The sequence below is a fragment of the Polypterus senegalus genome, chromosome 6 (assembly GCF_016835505.1).
Source record: "Polypterus senegalus isolate Bchr_013 chromosome 6, ASM1683550v1, whole genome shotgun sequence".
NCBI lineage: Eukaryota > Metazoa > Chordata > Cladistia > Polypteriformes > Polypteridae > Polypterus > Polypterus senegalus.
In genome coordinates this window covers 192,582,803-192,601,579 of record NC_053159.1, presented here as the reverse complement: position 1 = coordinate 192,601,579, position 18,777 = coordinate 192,582,803, and the positions used below count along the sequence as shown (strand labels likewise).

Genomic DNA, 18,777 nt, shown 5'->3' with positions numbered 1-18,777 from the left:
TAGGGGTCAGCACTGACGCCCCTGTTCTTTAATGTTCATTAATAATCTCAATAAAAATATAATCAAGTAAGCTGGTGAAGTTTGTAGATGATACCCAACTAGCGCCCTGTCCACACTAGATTTCATTTTCATCTACCATGGCATTTTGCACCCTTGAAAATGTTGACTTTCAAAGCCTTGCCCAGGGCTGTATACGTCTGAAAATGCAGACACTAATCGCACTCTGATTGGTTTGTGTTTGTCATGTGGCCCTTCCTTGATTGGATCCTGCTCATTACAATGTCTCATTTCCTTGCCCATTATGGAAGTAAACTTTATTCCAACAGAAGTTGATTTCCATGGTGCTTGTTGTGTTGCTTACCTTTATGCATCTGAATTGGTTTTTGTACAGTCTGAATCCTACATACGTGCCCAAAAAGGACAAATGATTTACCAGTGATGAATCCCAAGGTTGGCAGCATTACCACCCCCGTTAGGGATTTTTACACCTATGTGCGCATTCCCAGTGTAGACAAACGTCGATGTCATCTGCGTTTTTGGTCATTTTAGTGTGGAAACACTCAGGACCCTCTTAACAGCATTATAGGCCCCTGGGCCCCTACCTACAAAACCACTCAGCAAGTAACATACATAGATTAGCATGGGTCTCCCGGGCACCTGCCCAGTGTAACCATGCATTAAGATGGCCTTGGAAACACCAGTATGGATGGTGGAGGTTTTGGTTTAAAAATGCAGTAAAGTGAACCGAGTCAGATAATGGAGAAGAGGCTAAATTGTTACAGTGTACAGGTTTAGGCAGATTAGATTTAATGTCATTAAATGTGAAGTATTAGCCACAGGAAGTGTACAGATTTGAACACTCAGTGGAAGGAAGGGTCTGACACCTGAAAGAACGACTTATGAGAAGGACCTGTGAGTCATCGTGAACGCATCACTAATTACATCCAGACAGCGGACAGAAGGATATTTGGTTATATATTGCAATGTGTCAAGTACAAGGCAAAGCTATAAAACACACTAGCGAGGCCCTCACTAGCGAGTACTCTGTGCAGCTTTGGTCTCCATATTACAAATAATTTAGACGCGAGCGTCAGCAGGCTTTGTGCCCTTAAAACCAAACAGTCCTAACATTTCAAGAATTATTTACCACTCTGATGCTGCTCTTTCTGATCATCAAATAGGTCGTTACGATAGCAATTGACAAGGAGAATTCAGAATTAACTGCAGAATTGTGCTATTTGCCATAATTATCGAGATGTTATCAGAACTTCATTGGAGGGTTCCTCTCGAGTGCCACTTTCTCTTGCACGATTTGGCTCAAAAACTCATCAGCACATCATCATCACATAACAGGCTGATGTTTAGATTTCGAGATTTTTTCTTCCAGCCGTTTTAGCTCTAAGACCATCCTCAAAAAACTGTGACACACACACACCCCCCATCGAGATATCAATGTTTTTGGTATTGGGGACCCCTAAAATATCGAGATCCGTCAAAAACTGGAGATCGAAATTTTTGATGAATCTAAAGCTTTCGCTCACTGGTGGGGGAGGGTGCAAAGCAAAAAAGACACAGCAGCATCAAAGAAAGTCCAGAGGCCTCATGTATAAACGGTGCGTACGCACAAAAATGTTGTGTAAGCCCGTTTCCACATTCAAATCGTGATGTACAAAACCTAAACTTGACGTAAAGCCATGCACATTTCCACGATAGCTCATCCCCCGGCGTACGCAAGTTCTGTGCTCGGTTTTGATGACTGGCGGCACCCAGCGTCAAAGCAGTGCTACTGTTCCTGTGTGGTTTCCCTTTCTTTTTTAAATCCACATCCCTGACGCAGCTTTATAAATACACTGGAATTAACCGCATATTGTTTATTAGTTTAATGCATCTAATTGTAATTAACCAGTAACAATATAATGGTCCAGGGAATGGCCAAACTATTCAAAATACCACAACTGCTTTAACGTTGTTACTCTCACTGCACCTTCTTCTTCTTTCAGCTGCTCCCGTTAGCTGTTGCCACAGCGGATCATCTTTTTCCATATTACTCTCACTGCACCATTTGGAGCAGCTGATCGGAAAGAGAATTATCGGTATACAGCATCAAGCACACGCTGCTTCAACCATGCACACAGTCTATTTGAACTGCCCTCATACGACAAACGCTTCAAAGCCTTTCCTGTATGGACCTCACAGTTCACAAACAGTTTCACCCCAAGAGCTCTAAACGCACTCAGTCAGTACATCAGGTGCTTCTGGTAGAACTGTTAGGACTTATTAGTACAATCACCTCACTGGAAACTGGCACTACAGTTATAATATTACACAACCTGAGCCACTTTATAAAGCGCGTATTTACATATGATGACGAGATCATTTTGAAGATGAAATGCAGCAAAATATGTTGATTATATTATACAGATAAAACTTTAACTTCATTTAAATAATCTATATTGTTAATAATTAAACATGTGAGGACAAGGTGCCGCAGTGCTAGCGAGGAGCTGGCGCTCCGTTCACGGATTGTTCCTGCCTCTCGCTGTATTCTTGCTGGTGCTGACGCGACACTGGAAGGATAGATGGATAGAATAAATAAATACGTACTACGAAGATATTTCAATGTTCCTTAAAATTTTAGAAGAATTGGCGTTCTAAGCTTACAGATGACTTAACATTTATTACTGAGCTGATTGTGTGGCGATTGGGTATTTGGAGAAACAAAAGTAAGGACAGGAATTGGAGGTTAGTATGTTTGAAAGAGACAGCACTGCTACAATAAAGTATTTCATCGAAGGTAGCACACAGCGCAGCAAACATCTTGCAGGAGACATGAACAATCACTGCGCCACCGTGTTCCCCATGTTTAATAACTCCTATCATCATGAAAATGATATCACGTATACATCTCAGCATTTTAATTATTCAGAGAGCTGTAATATTACATATGTAATGGATTCTGTGTCCTGTCGGAGGAAGAGAAAGCCTGTTTAAGAAGCACGTAGTGATTGACACACATACAGCACATAGAAGATCAAATACAAAACAAAGCATTTAATGTGCTACTTTGTTAGGGGCGGATTTCACACAAACGTTATTCTTCACGCAGAGACCCACAGAGGCACAAGAAGTACATTGCCAGGCAGTGTGGTGGAGAGCAGGACTTTAGAGACCTTCAGAGAACAACATGATGTTATTCTGGACAATCGAGGCGAGTAGGATGGATGAGCTTGTTGGGCTGAAATGTCCACTCTCGTACAAACACCGAAAGCACATTAACTTTTATATAACATAGTAAATGTTAAATTGAATACTGTGAATATTGGCCAATAAAAGGGGTCATTTTGCTTGACTTCTCACTATATTCATAATGGCTAACACCGTACAACACCCTAGCACGAAAGGAACAGTAACAAATACAAGGCCTAAATCCTTACACTGGTGCCCGGTTAAGTTCAGGGCAGATTTCAAAATCCTCCTTTCAACATATGAAGCAATAAATAGCTGAGGTCCAGCTTACTTGTCTGAACTTATCATGACTTACAAACCTGAGCGCACATTAAGATCTCAAGATGCCGGTCTGCTTAGGATAACAAGGATTAATAAAATAACAGTGGGAGGTCGAGGTTTTAGTTACAGGACCCTCTAAACTGTGGACTGGTCTGCCTGTTACTATAAGAGATGCCCCTTCAGTCTCAGCTTTCAAATCCCAGGCTGAAGACTCACGACTTCAGTTTAGCACACCCTGACTAGAGCTGCTGACTAACTGTATAGACTATCATTAGCACTAAAACAGAAGTTCATTAGCACTAAAACAGAAGTAACATGATAATTATAATTTGTTACTGACCCTCACCTATTCTGTTTCTCTTCTTGGTACTCAAATGTGGCACTTGGTGCAACTGCCCACCTGCCAAGTTGTTCTGCCTGCCTAAGGTAAAGTCGTCTCTGATGGAGGATCGTAGGAATCGTGGGGTAGAGGGGTCCTCTCATCGGATTGGCTGTCTCAGCTGTGGAATGGCCAAATAGGGGAGGCAGCTTGATGGCCGAGGTCCCAGGACTCCAAACAAATCCAAATTATATTATGTGATATCACCTACTGTTAAATTCTGCTCCAGACTTGTAATATTTTTATACTGTATTGAGGATGACTTGTGTTCTGTTCTGTGTTATTGTATTGACACCCACTGCACGCCCAACCTACCTGGAAAGGGGTCTCTCTTTGAACTGCCTTTCCCAAGGTGTCTTCCAGTTTTTTTGGGAGTTTTTCCTTGTCTTCTTAGAGAGTCAAGGCTGGGGGGCTGTCAAGAGACAGGGCTTGTTAAAGCCCATTGTGGCACTTCTTGTGCGATTTTGAGCTACACAACAAATAAATTGTACTGTATTGTAAAGACAGAACCCGTCTGATGTGACGTAAACCGAATCGGGTGTAAGGTAGGCTACTGGAGAGCAAATCCACAACATCACAGAGTGACATGAACCTCCCCCGACATGTCTGCGGTCTGAATGAAACTGAAACCCATCACTGTTGGCCCTTGAGAGAGTGTGCCATCTTCTGTAGTCGCCTGTCCTTTCAGCATTTTCAGGTCTTTTTCTAGTTATGAGACGCATTCTATAACAGAGCTCCGTTAGCTAAACAAACAACACAATTGTTGCACAAACGCAGGTGTCGTCAACCCTCTGGGACGATTTTTTTCTGGGGAAAAAGTCGTTTCTGTCCAATGAAGAAAGTCTACATCATGCCCATAGGGGTTTATTGTTCCATTCTGCAGTGTAACACGGGACTGAAACTAACTGGAAATTAAAGCAAAGTGAGTAATGGCGTCCCACTTCGGCAGAAAGCAAATGCACTGGTAGGGCGAAAATGCCTTAGAAGGTCTCAGTCCGGTAACGCTGATGCCACAAAGCTTGGAGCAGCTCAGGGTCAACATGGCAAAGCAGAGGTGGCACAGGGCGGCTGTGCCTACTTGAATTTATTTTCGGAGGCCGCAGCCCTTTTGCCTGTTAATTCCTACACAGTTCGGACGAGTGCTTCTTACCACATGACCTGATAATAGAAAACAGAGGATCTCTTATACAGCATGGTGTGCATGTGTAGCTGATCATTTGTGCGTGAATTATACAATTCCTAATTTGTAAAGTTTATGTCTGCATTTGACCTGTGAACTTGTTGCAGTGCCCTAAAAGCCCACTCAGTGAAGAGTGCGGTATAAAAATAAAGTGAACTGAATCAAAATTAAATGTGGGGTCTTTTACACATGGATATACACTGCTCAAAAAAACAAAGCTAACACTTAAATCACACATCGGATCTCAATGAATGAAATATTCAAGTGGAACATCCGAGTAATTCATGGAGAACAAAATGGTGTAACAGCGGTCAATGGAAACCAAAATCACCAACCCATTGAGGGCTCGATTCAACATCTCACCGAAAATCAAAGTAAAAACCTGAAATTACAGGCTGATCCAACTTGTGTGAAGTTCATCACGGTGACTCCTAATGAGACTCCGTAGTGTGTATGGACCTCATGTGCCCGTATCCCAGTGAGACAGTAGATGATGTCCTTGGGGAGTCTCCTCACAGACCTGGATCAGAGCATCAGTGAGCTCCTGGACAGTCTGCAGTGCTATTTGACGGCATCAGATGGTCCGACCTGGAGGTTCTTAGAAGGATTCAGGTCTAGGGAACATGTGGGCCATCCAGGAAGTGCCTGTGCTCTCTGGCCACATGAAGAGGAACCCAGGTCCAACTTTACCAGCATAAGGTCTGACATTGGCTTTGAGGATTTCATCCTGACACCTAACAGCAGTCGGGGTACCAGTGCCTAGCACATGGAGGTCTGTGCGACCCGCCAAGGATATGCCTCCCTAAACCTATCACTGACAACCAGCAAACCGGTCATGCTGGATGATGCTGCAGGCTACAAAACGTTCAACAGGCGTCTCCAGACTTTTATGTCTCATTGTGAACCTGCTCTCATCTGTGAAGAAAACAGGGCACCAATGGCGGAGCTGCCAATTGTGGTATTCTCTGGTGAATGGCAATCGAGCTACATGGTGATGGGCTGTAAGCACAGGTCTTACTAGAGGACATCGGGTCCTCTTGCCACCCTCATGGAGTCTGTTTGTGACGGTTTGGACAGGAACATGCACACCAGTAGCCAGCTGGAGGTCATTTTGCAGGGCTCTGCCAGCACTCCTCCTGCTCCTCCCCTCTGCCAGTCCTATTTCTGGATTGATGCCCTTCTATGGCCCTGTCCAGCTCTCCTCATGCGACGGCCTGTCTCCTGGTATCTCCTCCATGCTCTTGAGACTGCACTGGGAGACCCAACAAACCTTCTTGTGATGGCACGTATGGATGTGCCACCCTGGAGGAGCTGGACTACCTGTGCCACCTGAATGGGCTGCAGGTACCGCCTAATGCTACCAGTAGTGACAAGGACACTAGCAAAACTAGAGAAGAATCAGTCAGGAAGGAAAAGGGGTGAGCAACTGTCTGTGGCTACCATGTCTCGGTTGTCTTGCTTTTGCCTCACCAGGTCATCTGTTGTCACTTTCATTTGTACCAACGCGGGTGACGTTGATTCAAATCGCTTCTGCTTCCTAACTGGACAGACTGACATCCCTGACACTTCACTGACTTGGTGTTAGACTGGGATGATCATTTTTTTGAGCAGTATATATATTGTCCTTAGGGTCACCCTTGCCCATGATGGTGGTCTACAGCCCACAAGGCCAATCTACCCACCCTTGCCGGGGCCCTCATTCTTAACCTCTTCCTTCAAGGGTTATTGTTTCCCCACAATGCCAAGCACTTACTCTGCAGCCCGCCAGCCCCCGTCAAGTCCAGCGAATTGGGCCTCTCTGCTCGCCTCAGTGCCACGTTGTTTGCGTCTGCCACTCTGTCCTCCGGTGGAGCCCCCGCACTGTTGTTGTTGTTGTTGGAGTTTGTGCGTCCGACGTCCCGCCCTCGGTGGTCTCGCTCGTCTCGGCTCACCTGCTGTTCCCGTCTCAGCAGAGGCTCGTGCTCGTCTGGACTCGAGTTGATGTTCAGCCGGCCTTCGTCTATGCTGAATTGTGATTGTAGGCTGCCGGCCAGCTGGCCATTGGGTACCGTGCCATTGGCCAACTGCAACTGAGAGGAAGGACCAGCATGCCCGTTGGCAGCAAGATCCCGGCTCAGGCCATTGCTGGTCACTGTTACCATGTGTGGCTCGGCTGCATTGATGGTGTTCATTTTGGCCACTCCGGTCTCCACCTGTTTGAGGTTGGACTTGTGCTTGCTGCCAAATTTAATCCGGGACTCCTTGGTCGGATTCTTGGGGTTCAGCGGTAGGCTGGTGGGCCTCTTCGGGAGGTTCTGCTGCTTGGGAAGTGGGAAGATTGGTGCCGAGGGCAGGTCAGGAATAAGAGCAGCATTGGCAGCTGCAGATCCCTCCTGTTGGCCAGAGACCTCAGCAGCCAGCTTGATGAGTGGGTAGAGCAGGCTGGAGCTGCTGGTGCTGAGGGGATCAGGGCCGCTGAACTGCTTCATGGAGTGCTCCATCAGGTTCTCATCCGAACTCTCCTTCAGATTCTTGTCCACCTCTTTGGGGTCCAGTTTATTGGTTTCTAGGTCTTCCTCTGTCAGGTGCAAGCACACGGGAGTGGGCCCGCCAGGCTGCAGAGGGACTGCCAGGCTGCAGCTGGGATCCTCAGGGTAGTACGTCTCCGATATGGTGGTCATAACCGTACTGGGGGTCAGGCCCGCTGTGGCAGTCGTAGTGGTGGACAAGCTGGTGACGCTGGTCTCTGGGCTGGGAATCCGTGCCTGAGCTTGCTGCCGTTCATAGTTGATTGAATTTCGGTTCTTCTCAGGCCCCGTCCCACTGGTGGTGGTGCTGGATGGTGTCCCAAAAGATGAGTGATCGCTGGAAATGTTCTTGACGATGCTCTCACTGTGATGTAGGTCCTCAATGTAGGAAGAGGAAGAGTAGTCGGGGTAAGGGCCAATCTTGGGCAGCCCCCGCCGGCTGTGAGAGAGGTTTCTGTGGAGAAGCCAAGACAATGGTGGCGTTAAAGAGTCACACTAAGGGGGTTCAACAATCTGAAGAAGGTGAGCTATAAGCCACGACTTGATGGTTACCCAGTGGGCCTACCTCTCATTCTGTACAGTAGTGGACATCGGATTGACGGTCGGACTGACAGATTTGTTTCTGTCCCAGATCATCATCAGCTCGGCCATTCTCTCCTCAGCACACTGTGCGGTGAGCCGTGCCTCAGCATCCTGGTCCCAACAGTCCTCTATGGTCTCCTTCAGAGAACGGACCGCCTAGCCAAGTAGGGCATAACACACGACGTCAGAGCGGTTTAAAGGGCCCTCTGAAAGAGCTCCTGGTAAACCCAAGGAGGAAGTCAGCCGGCTTAGCGCATCACTCACCAGACTGTTCTCCTTCCAGGCCTCTGGAAACTTGGGACGCTGCTTTTCACGAGAAACCAGGACTTGCATATCCTCAAAGGAGGGATGATTGCCAGCTTCTGCCTGAAAGGCCATCTGATAGTCGGGCACGCTGTCTCCTGAAGGACAAAAGGGAAAAGTGGCAAAGCACCAGGTGGAGACGTCTGTCCAGACGTAACCAAATTTGGGACACCTGGACAAGAAAAGACCACCTCTTACCTGGAAACAGGTCAGAGCACCTCATGAACACCTCCCAGTAGATGAGGCCTAGGGCATACATGTCTACCTGCTTCAAGGCCGACTCACAGTCTCGTAGGTTCACGGCACCTTCCAGCACTTCAGGAGCCATGTAGCGGATTGTCCCCACCTGCCAAAGATGGCCACCCACAGATCAGCTCATTGTTAAGCCCCTTCCCTCAGTCCCCAGGTAATGACTGCCGGATTTCTGTGCCCTCACCTCGCTGATTGCTGCGTTATCCTCTTCTCCTGGTCTGACCAACCGATTCCCTGTCAGCTTCATGGAGAGCCCGAAGTCGCTGATCACGCAGGTGCCATCGTTCTTAACAAGGACGTTGCGACTGTTAAGATCGCGGTGTGACACTGCTGGCTTGTAGTGATCTGTGGAGACAAGGACATCTGTAGCTTTCATTAACATTCATGTAACATTTCTGTCCCCCCTGGCCATTGAACCTTACTCTTATTCGATGTTAATGTTGATTTATTTTGTTTTATAATTATGTCTTTCATTTTTCTATTCTTTAATATGTAAAGCACTTTGAGCTACTGTTTGTATGAAAATGTGCTATAGAAATAAATGTTGTTGTTGTTGTAACTGGTCACTCGGCACCAAGAGGAGAACTGGAAATGCAGACGTTTTAAAAAAAACAAGACAAGTCAATACGGTAATCTATAAATTCTAATCAGAATATAGCAATTCAATTCAGCTCATCAGGGGTGTAAGAACCTCCCATCGACTAGGCACCGATATGTAGGCAAACATTTAATAGAACTAAATAACTAGCAATGTGGGCTTTGCAGACTGTCACCTTCTGAAATGGCTGAAATCAGACAACAGTGGTTTGCTTTTGTATTTATTGTTTGTACTGTGCTGCCTTACCTACTTTCTATGTAAGTGAAATGTTTGTAATGTCTGTGTGTTGTCTGTAAGAACCAATCTTGGAAAGATCAAGTTTTGAATTAAACTCATATTAATGTTTGCTTAATTTGAATAGAATATACAGTACATTTCTTTCAAAGTCATATCTTATGGTGTGATCTTTTACCCCTATAAGTTAGTAAGAGACATAACCTTCTTACTATAACTGAGACACAGTGTGATGATAAGCTCAGTTGTGTTCAGAACTGGTCCCAGTAAAGAGGGACTTAAAGACCCATTTTCTGCTCAGAGATGGGATAATCATACAGTTTTCTGAACGGTTCAGAAATGAAAAGTGAATAGTAATGATTTGAGATGTAACAAGATTAAGCTTAGAACTTAACGTGAATTTTTTCCTTTTCTACTGTTTTAATTTTCTTTTCTGTGTGAACTGTTTTACTTTGAAATTTAACTAAACTTTTAAAAACAAAGATATTTTGTCTGTGGAATCATTTCTGCGCGTCAGGCTTTTGTTGAATCCCATTTTTTGAGTTAGAGCTGCTGAACTTTGGTAACTTTGGAAAAAAACACAGCTACATTTTCTTTTATGTCTGCACATTGAGCCTGGAGAATTTCGTTCAGCTATGCATCCGTTGTTGCACTGTTTGTTGTATGGTATGAATGACAATAAAGTTCACTTACATACTGAAAGGGAGAGGTGAACACGGCCAGAGGCAATCCAGTCACGCCTGCCCAAGGCTTATAGGATACGTTTAGTATTCTTCAAGTTGGGCTTATTACTTCACAATCGTGGCGTGTATTAATGTGTAACACGGTATTGTGCTCCACACTGGAGCGTTTTCTATCAAGTTCAAATACACTTTTGTCTGTTCTTGCAGCTTACAATAGGCTCTGTGAAACCCCGTGTGCACACGACGTTAAAACGTAACAAATACGTCCATTTTTAAGAGTATTGATCAGATTGATAGATAACAGCCTATAATCTTGTATAGTGTTAACGTTTACCCCCCCCAGTTGGAGCTGAAGAGGCACATGGTGTGGGGAAGATTGTGCACATATTGCAAAATGGTGTATCCATGGCATTTTAAGAAGGGAAAAAAAGCAAACCATTGTTGTCTGATTCAGCCATTTCAGAAGGTGACAGTCTGCAAAGCCCACATTGCTAGTTATTTAGTTCTATTAAATGTTTGCCTACATATCGGTGCCTAGTCGATGGGAGGTTCTTACACCCCTGATGAGCTGAATTGAATTGCTGTATTCTGACTAGTGCATGTCTCACCGATTGTAGATTACCGTATACACTCACGTATAAGTCAGGTCTCGAAACCCAAAAAATTGTTCATAAAAATCAGATCTCGACTTATACGCCTGTTCAAAAATACGACACACACACACACACATATTATATATATATATATATATATATATATATATATATAGTGGTCCAGATCTAATTATGCAATTTTCATTATGCTATAACTTATCAAGTTTATTACATAGAAAATTGCCCCAAAAATCCCGGACCATCGAGAAGTGTGCGAACTGACGACATGAAGAATCGTCTTTGCGCCAAACTGGAATCGTCCCTGCATAAATCAAAGTCATCCAGAAGATCTGGATCTGCATAATTAGATCTGGACCACCCTGTATATACACTGCCTGGCCAAACAAAAAGTCGCCACCTGGACTTAACTAAGCAAATAGGTACGAGCCTCCTATTGGATAATTACTGCACAGGCGATTATCTTTCAGCTGGCAACACGTTATTTAACCCCAACTGGTGCAATGAGTTGCTTCTCATTTCTTAAACAACCATGTCGAAAGGCACATCTCACGGTCGTGGAAAAGATGTTAGTCTGTTTGAGAAGGGTCAAACCATTGGCATGCATCGAGCAGAGAAAACATCTAAGGAGACATCAGAAACTACTAAAATTGGGTTAAGAACTGTCCAATGCATTATTAAAAACTGGAAGGATAGTGGGGACCCATCATCTTCGAGGAAGAAATGTGGCCAGAAAAAAATCCTGAATGATCGCAATCGGCAATCACTTAAACGTTTGGGGAAATCAAATCGAAGAAAAACAACAGCAGAACTCAGGTCTAAGTTTAATAGTGAAAGTAAGAGCATTTCAACACGCACAATGCGAAGGGAACTCAAGGGATTGGGACTGAACAGCTGTGTAGCCGTAAGAAAACCACTAATCAGTGAGGCAAACCGGAAAAAAAGGCTTCAACTTGTTAGGGAGCATAAAGATTGGACTCTTGAGCAATGGAAGAAGGTCATGTGGTCTGATGAGTCCAGATTGACCCTGTTCCAGAGTGATGGGCGCATCAGGGTGAGAAGAGAGGCAGATGAAGTGATGCACCCATCATGCCTAGTGCCTACTGTACAAGCCTGCGGGGCAGTGCTATGATCTGGGGTTGCTGCAGTTGGTCAGGTTTAGGTTCAGCAACAGTATGTGCTCCAAGAATGAGGTCAGCCGACTACCTGAATATACTGAATGACCAGGTTATTCCATCAATGGATTTTTTCTTCCCTGATGGCACTGGCATATTCCAAGATGACAATGCCAGGATTCATCGGGCTCAAATTGTGAAAGAGTGGTTCAGGGAGCATGAGCCATCATTTTCACACATGGATTGGCCACCACAGAGTCCAGACCTTAACCCCATTGAGAATCTTTGGGATGTGCCAGAGAAGGCATTGCACAGCGGTCAGACTCTACCATCATCAATGCAAGATCTTGGTGAAAAATGAATGCAACACTGGATGGAACTAAATCTTGTGACATTGCAGAAGCTTATCGAAACAATGGCGCAGCGAATGCTTGCCGTAATCAAAGTTAAAGGCGGTCCAACGAAATATTAGGAGTGTGACCTTTTTTTTTTTGGCCAGGCAGTGTATATTTACATCTTCTGGCCTCCTCTAATCTCACACCAGTTTCTCAGACACATCGAATTTTGTTACCAATTTCTTTTGCCACTTTGATTGAACGCTCCATCGTAGATAAGGGAAGCTCTTACGATAAAGGAGTACGAGGGTGTGAGATACAATAAAAAACCCAAAACAGTACAAATGTCACTTCGGAGTAGTTTGGGTATTACCGTGTGGTCACGCAGGCACAATACACCGTGGTTACTCTCTCAGTTGGGCGGGCATTAGCATATCGTAATCTCTTGGACCAACAGCGTGAGTTTTCCACATTCGACTTATACGACCGACATTATAAAACGCCACAAATGATACGGTCAAAGCAAGGCCCAACTTATCTTACCCGCGAGTATATACGGTAGTCTCAGTTAGTGACCTGCCTTGCCGTGTGTATGGCATGGAGGGCACACAGTTTTAAACCGGGCCTTAATGTGCCAAATGAAATGCAACAAGCTTGATTGAACGTGCAGTGGCTTACGTTTAGCGCGTACCGAAGGCAAAGTAAAGCATCTTTAGGTATTGAAACAACTCAAGTTTGACAAGAAAAGTGATGTTTAGAGAAGAAACTATTTTTCTAATTTGATTTTTTTTTTTTTTTTGCCTTTTATTCTACTTTTGTAACAACCTTTCTTCTTTATTCATTTGTGGACTATTTGCTTTGAACTCTTACTAAATCTTTTAAAACAGACTTTTGGACTGAGAGATTTCTTTCGGCACGTGCTTGATCCTGCCTTACGATACCAGCAGCTCCACACATCTTCACCAGCTTCCCTGTTCGTCGTACTCGGCGGTAGCCCTGCTCTGTAGACGATAGCTAGATGATCGCATATACTCTTTGACTAGAGGGACGATACTGCCTGCTCCAGCCTGACTGACAAAGAACACATTTGTGTGCGTGCTTCAGTGAGAGAACATGCAATGAAGTGACGAGAACTCACCAGACATGACAGGCGTACCGCAGGAAGCCATTACGGCATATTGGTGAGGCCTCAAGCCCTGCGTACTGTACATCCACCCACCTTCCTAACACAGGGCAGGGTTGTGGTCCAACTGGAGCCTATCCCAGCAAGCATCGGAGGCAAGGCAGGAACAATTACTGGAAAGGCCGCCAGTCCATCGTAGGCCAAACAAAGAACCAATTCAGAAACACCAATCTACCTAAATTTAATCAGGCTGAAGTTTACTAAGTTCAGGCAGAGTGGGCCGTCTAGGGTCCTGCTTGGGGTCTGCATGAGTGCACAGACTGATTGGCATCAGGGTTATGAACTAACTCACTAACTCACTCACTCACTCACTCACTCACTCACTCACTCACTCACTCACTCACTCACTCACTCACTCACTCAGCAACAATGGAGCTTCTCCATCATACACTCAGGCCTTTTTGTCTGATCATGCGTGTACAAGACATGAACTGGCAAAACTGGCTTTATAAAAACACAACGCGGTGCAATCGGTTCAGTTCAGATTTATCGTTATGTGAATAACGTACAATGAAACCCCTGGAGAAGACACGTTTTCTAAATTCAAAACCTTTCCTGCTTCAAAGTGGACGTATTTGCAAATTTTTCAGTTTTTGTTTTCCCCCCGTCAGGTATGGGATGTGGGGTTCCATAAAGCTCCACAGTAAGCTGCTAGAACAAAGTATTTTAAAAATGTGTAAACAAGCTTCAACTTAGAACACAATTGTATTTGGCAAATGAATATAAAATATCAAACTTACCCCCCGTCACAGAAGCCTATGTATGCTGTACCCTCCGTGGCCGCCAGAGGGCAGACAAACAGAAAAGAGGGAGACAACAAAGCAGCTCTCATCCAGCTATGTCTGTCTGTGACGTGGGGGGCTCGCTCCACTCAGTCACCCCCCAGCCGGATGAGCAATCAGCAGTCCAAAAATAAGACGATTTACATGCCCTCTTGGCACAGCGCTGCCCAAAATCTGGAACCCAGCCTAGTAGTGGTTGTCCAAAAAAAATAAAACGCAGCTAAATGTGTTTTCATTAGGAGCTGTCGGCCTACGCAAGGCAGCAGGCACGTCAGCTGTGGCCTGCAATGCCATCAGCAGTTTGGAGCGCAGCCTGGTGGTCTCAATGCACTTGTGTGCCTTACTTGTCACCTCTTACCAGAACTGTGGTGGTTATTCAAAGAATGAAACCCGCTAAAGATGACCTCTCTCTACGTGTAGCAGGAGTACATTAGTCATTACTTACTGAACTGTTATCACGATGATAATAACTTGACTTTTATGTTACTTTCTAAATCCATATAAATATGGAGCAAGTGGAAAGTATGAGTCAGTTCAATATTTTAATAAAGAGCAAATAACCAATAAGAGTGAATGTGAATTGAGTAGCTAAACAAGTAAACAACACGACAGACATCAGCACAGGGCCACTTCAGTTACACAAACCGGCAAGCAGAAGCCTTTAGTTCTCTAAAATGATTCTTTACAAAAAGTATTAATAATTCAAAATAAATTGTACTTGGCCACCTAAGCTTTTGCAACATGAAGTCAGTAGGGCTGGACAGGAGAGCACCACCCGGTGGGCCAACTACCTGCCGTTAATGTGCTCGAGGGTCCCAAAGCAAATACATCCTGAGCAGTTCCAAAAATGACCACTAGAGGACGAAACATCAGCAAAAAACCCCTGGCTAGTAAGAGAGGGCCACACAGGATCTTTACAGAGAGAAAAAGATTTAACAGCATAAAAATGTTCTGTAGGAGGAACATCAGCAACGCTTACAGATATTCACTTTCCTCTGTAAAAGAAGATCCATACGAGCTCTTTGATCGACAGGCTGTGTGCCACAAGGAACAAAAATGACAACAGCAGCACCACACACGTGAGCCCAGACAGTGTCTAATGGGGGCCAAACCAAATATATTATACACACCCACCCACACACACGAGGGACCTTTATTTGTATTTATTAAGAATTTCAAAAATCAAATTACACCACTTCCTACATTGTCACCTTCGTTTGTGATGCAACTTTCCCAGCATTGTACCAACTTAATGCCCAATTTCTACTCCTCCCACCTTCACCGTTTCCAATGAAAATATAAAAGTGAGGAAACGTTTTGAACATCCCACACACACACACACACACAGAGCCAAGCAACGAGTTACAGCTCCACCTGGGAGACCATTTGGCAATATGTCAGTCACACCGTACAGGTCATTGCCAATGAGCCTCTGGGGGTCTCTCTGCGTTGCCGGTATACATTCCTTTACTGCCAGAGCCGAGTAGCACAAAATGATTTTCGGGTCTTGGCAGCCGCATGTCTAGTCTGTGTAAGAGAAGGCAATGTGGACTGAATGCAGAAGAACTAGTCATGTGGAGTGGCGCTGCTCAAAGCAAAGTCAGAACAAATAGGAACAACAACAAAAGCCATCTTGTTATTTATGAAGCGTTTGTCTTCTTGATGAAAGAAGAAAGTGTGAACCATCTGCACAAACCAGAAACTAAAAAGATGTGCCAGCTTTGTGAAGTGCATCTTTTAAAAAAAACGCTGCGTGGTATGGCCAATCAGTGCGCCAAAGTCTGGAACTCTACGAGTGCAATGAGATAGATACAGTAGAGTCTCGCTTATCCGACATAAACGGGCCAGCAGAACGTCGGAGAAGCGAAAATGTTGGATAATGGGAGGTGTTAAGAAAAAGCCAATTAAACGTCAAACTACGTTATAACTTTACACATTACGAACCTAATAATCATGTTTTACAACAAAACAGAAAAAATGAACTTACAGTTACAGAATTGTCTGAAGATAAAAACAGTATGTACTATACTTAAGTTCAGTCCTGTGATGGTTTAAAGAAATTTTTAACTGTAGTCTGCTTTCCTGACGTGTGCCGTTTCTTTGCGGCTAAGTCTCACCATCTTTGCAGCATCATTATGTCAATTCCTGTAGCTTCTTTTTGTTGCTCAATGTATTTAATTGCAGTTTCTAAAGCCTTAACTCCATCACTCATACTCAACATCCGTACGAGCGTATACGGTTTACTACAGCATTGTGTGTGTGTTTATGCTGTGACGTGCGAGTCCCCATCTTGCACCCGAAAACACGAAAACGAGTCTCAGTACTTTAGCGACACCAGCTTTATTCAGCTTGAAACTGCAACTGCGCGGTGGTTATTTATTGTAGCGGGATCTGCTGCTCTCCTATACACAGACACGGCACTCAGGCAGGGATGTGGCCAAGTAGTACTGTGCCCTGCGCATTTCTAATGTTCCTTGTATCACCCATCAATGGCAGGCACTTATAGCATGTCAGCCATCTTTTCGGATTCGCCTTTACGGTGAACTGCTACAGCGCTGGGAGACTGCGATTGCTTTGGGACGCTCTTCCGCGTGTCGTCCCGTTGGGTGGAATCCCACAAGAGTTTCGAAACTCACTCACACCAGCCATGATTCTTTTTAAAGGTAAAGTGCAGGTTAATTTGTTGTATGTATTTTTACTTTATATTTTGTATTAATCATTTTTATATGAATAGTTCTGGGTTGTGGAACAAATCATCTGAGTTTCCATTATTTCTTATGGGGAAATTCGCTTTGATATACAAGTGCTTTGGACTGCGAGCATGTTTCCGGAACAAATTATGCTGTAAAAAAAACCAAGGTTCAACTGTAATTAGCTGCGGTGGGGTCGGGAGCAACAAAAAATGGGCTACACTCGCAACTTAAAGTTCTCGTTGCCTATTGAAGTGTTTTTTTTGTGGTGGAACATCGGACAAGCAAGACTCTACTGTGTGTGTATATGTATATATATATATATATATATATATATATATATATATATAGCGAGAGAAGTGGTGGTGGAGCTGCAGAGGTAGCCATATTTAGAATTATTTCTTTTTAACTTATTTATTGCTAGTTTGTGGCCATTTGTTGGTTGCAGCAGCAGAAGGCAGACAACCGAGAGAGACGGCTACCTCGGCAGCTCCACCACCACTTCTCTCGCTGCTTCTTTGCGGAGTGTCTCATACCGTGGCTGGCAGTGCTGCTGTAAGTACGTAATAACCAAAGGGGTTCAGCCTGCCAGTTTTCAGTTGAGTTTAGCGGTGGACCTCCAGAGCTCCGCTCCATTGGCATTATGCATCAGAGATGTGACGCCCAACTACACTAAGGTTAAGATTGGGGTTGTGGGAGGAGTTCTCTGAAACAAGCGAAGTAAACCAAGTGTCAGAAACGTGCAATCCAATTGGCTGTCCAACGGAGCTCTGTCGCTGGACCCTTCTCCTGGTTTTGGCCATTTCTACAACTGTATCGCCTTGTTATTTTCCTACGGCTCTCAACTATAAGTACAAATGGCTTCAACTTGGCCAGCTGCAAATCGGTGTATTCATGTTTTTTGTATATGAGTGAAGCTTTATGTGCCATCAGAGTTTTTGGACTTGTGACATTTCACCTCCCCACTTCAGCGCATTCACGTAAATTTCTCACCAGTCTATTCAGAGAAGGCAAGGTTGCTTTGCTGCCGATTTATCATCTGGTCCTTAAAATAAAAAAAAAAGCAATTAAACTTAAACTGTACGTTTTCTGTGAAGAGCAAACTAAACATATTAAACGTGTATCACTCTGCTCCAAATGTAATTCAATGATAAAAAGTGCATTTCTGGCTGCCCAGTTTGTTTCTTTATTCTTTATTCATTTTAACTACGTCAGCATTGCATCACAGCTCTTGAGAATTCAGGTGGCTTTGTTTTCTCTGAATTGTCCGACTTGTAGCCCCAAATCTGTAGGACGTTCGTGTAAAATCTCCGACTCAAACTCGTTCACACCGTTTGTCTGATGGCACGTGAACACGCACACCGTCGCTCCTCTTCCTTCCATTTCTGTACCCAACCAGAGACGACTGATGTCGCCTTCTCCCTATTCTGGCTCTAAGTTGCGTAAAGGACGCCAGCACCAGATGAGGGGCATCAGTTTGGCCAGAGTGGCGCTGGAGGACACCGGAGATCCGACGCAGCCTTCCTTTCATTAAGCAGGGCTTAAAGGGCTGGGACCCCAACTCTTTCTATTTGCTTTTGTCTCCTTATTACAAGAGCTGATGTTTAATTATAGAAGAAGCTCCTGCCTAAGCACCGCAATTCACTTTGTGCCATCTCCCTTACATTAGAATTCAATTCTGTTAATTATATTCATTCAATTAGTTATAAAACTAGGAAGTTTTTATCTTGCAAAGTAAAACATGAAATTTTAATTTCTTAATAAAGACAAAGTCGATCTCAATTCTTCATATTAGTAACTCAGTTGTCTCATAATAATGGCTCTTTATGCCCGTAT

At 44.3% G+C, this 18,777-nt stretch overlaps 1 protein-coding gene across 2 annotated transcripts in view; it reads right to left on the bottom strand.

The window, feature by feature from the left end:
- The window catches only part of LOC120531931 (bone morphogenetic protein receptor type-2-like), an 81,207-nt gene that overhangs the window by 8,035 nt on the left and 54,395 nt on the right, over positions 1-18,777 (bottom strand). The window contains exons 12-16 of one of the 2 annotated variants that reach the window (XM_039757803.1): positions 8,895-9,073; positions 8,657-8,804; positions 8,420-8,556; positions 8,139-8,311; positions 6,820-8,027 (exon numbers count right to left, since the gene is read on the bottom strand). In XM_039757803.1, the coding sequence (XP_039613737.1) occupies positions 6,820-8,027; positions 8,139-8,311; positions 8,420-8,556; positions 8,657-8,804; positions 8,895-9,073 (1,845 nt within the window). The remainder of the gene's footprint in view (positions 1-6,819; positions 8,028-8,138; positions 8,312-8,419; positions 8,557-8,656; positions 8,805-8,894; positions 9,074-18,777) is intronic. The other variant, XM_039757804.1, reaches the window with a different exon arrangement.